This window comes from Vigna radiata, chromosome 4 (assembly GCF_000741045.1).
Source record: "Vigna radiata var. radiata cultivar VC1973A chromosome 4, Vradiata_ver6, whole genome shotgun sequence".
NCBI classification, from domain to species: Eukaryota; Viridiplantae; Streptophyta; class Magnoliopsida; order Fabales; family Fabaceae; genus Vigna; species Vigna radiata.
Window position 1 is genome coordinate 11,417,602 of NC_028354.1, and position 5,546 is coordinate 11,423,147.

Here is a 5,546-nt window from a genome sequence, read left to right on the forward strand (position 1 = left end):
GCCTTGGTCTTTAGCTGCTACTGTTTGTTCTGAATAATTAAAGATAATGATGATGTCATCATGTTTATGATAATGTTAATAATATTGGCCTCAACTGATGTAAACAGTTTTAAATTCGTCACCTGAATGAAAAATAAAACACAATAAAAAATTAATTAAAAACAATGAATCAAATTGTCTAATGATATTATTCTCCCATTAATGACTAAAAAATTGATTCATGGCTTGATAGAGGAAGATGTGAGAATTATAGGAGAAAACTCAAATTTGCTTAGTTGAAAATGTCAAAATATAATGGGATATTTATAAGTGTTAATGGACATATCTAGACTCTTTTACGAGAGTTTCTCTAATTAAAGTTTAACTATAGATTTTATTATATATTTTTAATTATAAACCTTTTAGATTTTTGAAACTAAAGAGACATCTAAATGTTTCTATATTTTAAGTTCTATTAATATTTTCCTCTCTTAATTTGAAATTTTCTTTCTTTACATCAATCTTTGCTCTCAGTCTTTGGAAATTTTCAAACTTTAGTGGTTTCATGAATATATCTGCAATTTAATCTGAGTCTTGATATACTTGAACTCTACTTCATTTCTAGAAATAAATTCTCTTATGAAATGATATCATATCTATATTCTTGCTTCAATAATGAATTATTAGATTTCATGCCAGTGCATGTATTCTTTTTATGCTAGTGCATGTATTAGCGAAATTTATTGTTTTTTAGGTTTATTCTTCCATTTGATATCAAACCATGTTTGCTCTTATATTTAAGATATATATGTTTTAACGAGAATGTTTTTGGATATATTGTTCCACCCGTTATCGGATCGTCTCTAGTTTCACATTCCATATATATAATTAAAAATATTTTTGGAATTATCAACAAAATTTTATACCAGAAATTTTAAAATTTATATTATTGTCAGATTTTAACAGTCAATAATATTAATTTTTCTTTATGTTTAGTCACGAAGTGTTGAATCTACATTAACTATATACACGACCAACTTAAAGTATATAAAAAAATACATATTTTGTTTTATAAGCTAGTTTTATGAAATTAAATTAGATTTAATATTTATTTATTCGTTAAGAACATGAGAGAGAAAAAAAAATGGTGATTTGAATTATTAGTGTCAGATATTTATATCACATGATTATGTTATTTAATCCATAACTTAAAAAGAGAAAAGTGCATGTGGACCACACGATTACGACCTTTTTACATGACATTGCACAATAATGCCCATGCATTTTGGTATGTTTTGTTTATTTCATTTCAAAGGCCATTATAAAGAATCGGATGACTTGACAATACAAAAACAAATATGCATATCGTTAATTAAAGAAATACTTTTATCTATATTAAGTTTAGTATTTAATTATAATAACTAAATAATTTGTAAGTTATAGAAAAGTAAAACCGGAAAGGTTTGAGTTGTTTTAATTATAACAGTTGATCATTAAAATAAAACATAAATAAATATGAGTTATTTGCAAAGTGTAACTTATGAGATCAACTTAAAGTTATTAAACAACCTTTAAAATTAAATATGAAAAGCAATATTATAGTTATTATTGTATTTCCAATAATACAGTATTATCATATGAAAAAAGTTCTTTTAACATTTTTGACAACATATATGTGGTAGTTTATGATTGGTCCGTTTCAAATATTCTTTTAAATATAAATGGTTTAATACATCATTTGGTCCCTTCTTTTGGGAGTTTGGTTCAAAATGATCCTACCTTTGGAAAAAGTTCACTAAGGTCCCATATTTCATTAAAAATTGTTCAATATGGTCCTTTTGGCAGACAATGTTAAAATCGTAATGGTACAGATGCTAGCGTGGCAAACTATTAATGAACTGTTTAAAATGAAGCTTACGTGGCTCTGTGGACTGAAGTGAGTTGGCGAAAATGGCTTAAAGTTGAGGTTAATAAAAGGGGTGGGTTAGGGTTCGTTGAAGTTAGGGTTCTTTCATGTTTTTAACTTTTTTTAGCAAGGTTGTGGGATACAAATGACTTCTTCTCAAGGATTTTCTTCTTGTTCCAAAACAGGGTGGGAAAAAAATTCACAATCCGCAAATGATGGTGGTTGGAGGGGAGGTGGGATAATCCCTCATTGCAAGTGTGGTGATTATGTTGTGACCAAAGTGGCGAGAACTCCCCAGAATGCTGGGCGAAAATTTTGGGGATGTTGTCATTACAAGGTTTTTTTATTCCCCTTTTCACTTTATTTGGAATATATTTGTTCATAGATTGATGAGCAAATTTCAATTTTGGTGGCTTATTTTGTGCGTAATAGGGTGGATCTTCAAGAGGAATTTACTGTAACTTTTTCAAACGGTGTACTGAAGAAAATAATGAGGAAAGAGATGATGAAAGTGTTAGACAAAGGAGGAGGATTTGTGATTTGGAAATTTTAGTCCAAAACTTGCAGAGAAGGATGAAATTGTTACTTAGAGCTATGTGTGTTGTTATTGTAGTTAACATTGTCATTCTAAAGGTCTGTTTAGGTTGATCTTGGTATGTGGCTCAATGTTTTGGTTTGGTATGTGGCTCAATGTTTTGGTTGAGGTCTAAGACAATGTTTATGTTGATATGAAGTGTAGGTGAATGTTTAGTTGAATGTTTTTGTTCATGTAATGTCAAGGTTTATGTAATGTGAAGGCGTTCATGTGAAATGTTAAATATAGTATCCACTTTCATTTTAAAATGTCCAATGTGGTCTCCAAGTGTATTTAAATTTGTTTACTTTTGGTCCCAAATGGATATGAACACATGTAAAATATCTGACATAATAAACTAACACAAGTGCTTCTAACACAAGTGCTTCTAACATAATAAACCTCATCACATCATGTTACTTTTGGTCCCAAATGGATATGAAGACATCAGTTTACAAAAGTAAATATGTTCAAAATATGTTCAAATAGTAGTTGATAATAACACAAGAGGACATAATAACACAAGAGGACTTAATAGTAGTTGATAATGACAGTACATAATAAAACTTGAACATCAGTTTACAGAAGTAAATATGTTCAAAATACATCCAAAGTGTTTGTAATTGACTTCAAAATACATCTAAACGTTTCTTCTTTTGAAAGGTAACTTCTTCCTCATGATTGGTGGAGTTGAATGTGCTCTGGACTCCTGAGTAGGTTATGGTGGCTCCTGGGATTGGGGATTGGCTCCTGGGATTGGGGATTGGCTTCCTGTGTTTGTGAGACAGAGGGACATGTTGGTTCTGTGATGTCTGGACGTAAGGGACACTTGGTTCTGTTGTGTCCTAGTTTACGACAGGTGGTACATTTTTTCCTGTGCCCACCAACAGTCATTTGGGTCACATCGTTTGTTAACTCTCAAGCCTCCAACTTTCTTTTTTTCTTTGGCCTACCAGGCAACTTTCGTATAAGTGGTGGCAGGACATCAACAAATGATGTTTTTTCCCATAGCAATTGCCCATTCACAGGATAAATCATTGCGGCATAGGTGGCCTCATATGTGGATCTTGTGAAGCAAGAGGGTATGAAATTTTTTGGGTCTTCATTATAATAGTTCATGGCTACAATGGCATGACAACATGGAATTCCACTTATCTTCCATTTCCTACAGCTACACTTTTGACTCTCAAGGTCCACCGTGAACTTGTTTGACATAACTGCAACGTGTCTAACCTCAAACAACTTACGTCCAGACCAGCTGACAATAATAAAACACATTCCAGTAAGGATATGATTAAAGTCAGATTTGATTAAAGATTCTATATGATTGAAGATAACAAATTTACCTTGGGATCCAATATCTAAACAAATTTGATTCCTCCATAAGCATGGTGTTTATCTTTGGGCAGATAGTGAATTCCATAGCTGCTACCTTGGTTCTGTTGGTGGCCCAATGTTTCATAAGGTAAAGCCTTATTTCCTCTAGCATTGTGATTATTGGCTTTCCTCTGGCAAGCACAATAACACTGTTGAATGCTTCACATATATTGTTGTCAAGGGAATCACATACAGCTTGATTTGTGAATAGAGACCTTGACCAATACCTGCAATGAACATAAATGTTGATAATCATTAAACATGCACTTCAGTAAACAAAATGAGTAACCATGCACAGAACTGATAATGAGTAACCATGGGTTTCAAGTCTTACTGACTTATTTTACCTGGGGGATGGATATCAGGTATTTATAAGCTCCTATGTTGACCTTTTTTATATTCAGCATTTCTCTCTCCCATGTCTGGGGGTACGTGCTTGTGGCAACCCTCCACATCAGCGTCCTCAAAGTCTGACCAGGAAATTTTTTTCTAAAATTTGCGTATAAGTGCCTCATGCAGAATCTTTGGTCTACCCTAGGCAAAAGTTCGTCTATAGCGTGCATCAACCCCTGACCACATGAATAAAAAATTCAACCTTTGTTACATCATTTATAGTGAGTTAATTCATTATAATAATGTAAGTAATACTTGTACCTTCTGTTGGTCAGACATCCATGTGCACCTACCACACACTTCATTTCCTCCAAGATCTTGTACCAATAACTGCAAAAACCAACTCCATGTATCTTTGTTCTCCACTTCAACAATGGCATATGCAAGGGGAAGCATTTGGTCATTTGGGTCCCTTCCAATTGCAGTAAGCAACTCTCCCTTATACTGGCCTTTTAAAAAACATCCATCTAAATGTATAATTCATCTACAACTGACAAAACTTTCCTTGCAACCTTTCAAGCAAACATAGAATATTTTAAACACTACCTCACCATTAACACTGTCAACCTCCACCTTAACTGTTGACCCAGGATTAGACCTCAACAGTTCATGTGCATAGTCATGTATTCTTCTATACTGTTCTTTAAAATCTCCAATAAGTTGTTTTGTTGCCATTAACTTTGCCCTTCGTGCTTTGAAGATGGAAACTTTAGTATTCCATTTACGTAATGCTTTTTTACGTATGTCTTGCACCTTTAAGTTTGGATTTTCTTGTAAACACCTATCTATTTCTTCACTGAACCACTTTGTATTCAAAATCTTAATGTTAAGTTGCCTGCTGCAACTATGGGTATCCTTTATTTTCCTTAATTGCCAAAACTATCGGGTTGGTAAATAACCACAGTAAGTTGTCCATGGACACTTACCTTGTCCACTCATGCATCTAACTCTCACCCTACGCTTATCATTTTTAACAAACTTCAAAGCCCTTCCAATATGCACAACATAAGTTCTAATGGCCTTAATAAAATGAGCCTTATCAGCAAATACTGTCCCAACTTCCTACTTATAATCTGTCATTGATATTTGTTTCTCATATGTCTGAAATGGAATTGGTAGTGGTCTATCTTCACTCTCGTTCTCACTACCACTGTTTTGTGGAGTTACTAAGACATCAAATTGCCATTCATCATCTGACAACCCCCTACAATTAACCTCAACCCTACACTCTTCATCATTGTCCGCCAAACCAAAACCAATTTCTTCTTCCTCCTCCACGTGCTCATCACCACTAAGATGATCCATATGGCCTTCATC

The 5,546-nt window shown here is 33.2% G+C and overlaps 1 protein-coding gene across 1 annotated transcript; it reads right to left on the minus strand.

Annotated features, from left to right (window-relative positions):
• Window positions 1–3,377: 3,377 nt before the first annotated feature.
• LOC106758355 lies at window positions 3,378–4,904 on the minus strand. Its single transcript, XM_014641288.1, has 5 exons — window positions 4,776–4,904; window positions 4,491–4,673; window positions 4,347–4,405; window positions 3,806–4,063; window positions 3,378–3,717 (listed from the first exon to the last, which is right to left on the minus strand). The coding sequence occupies exons 1-5, from the start codon at window positions 4,902–4,904 to the stop codon at window positions 3,378–3,380; spliced, it is 969 nt and encodes a 322-aa protein (XP_014496774.1).
• Between the last annotated feature and the right edge of the window lie 642 nt (window positions 4,905–5,546).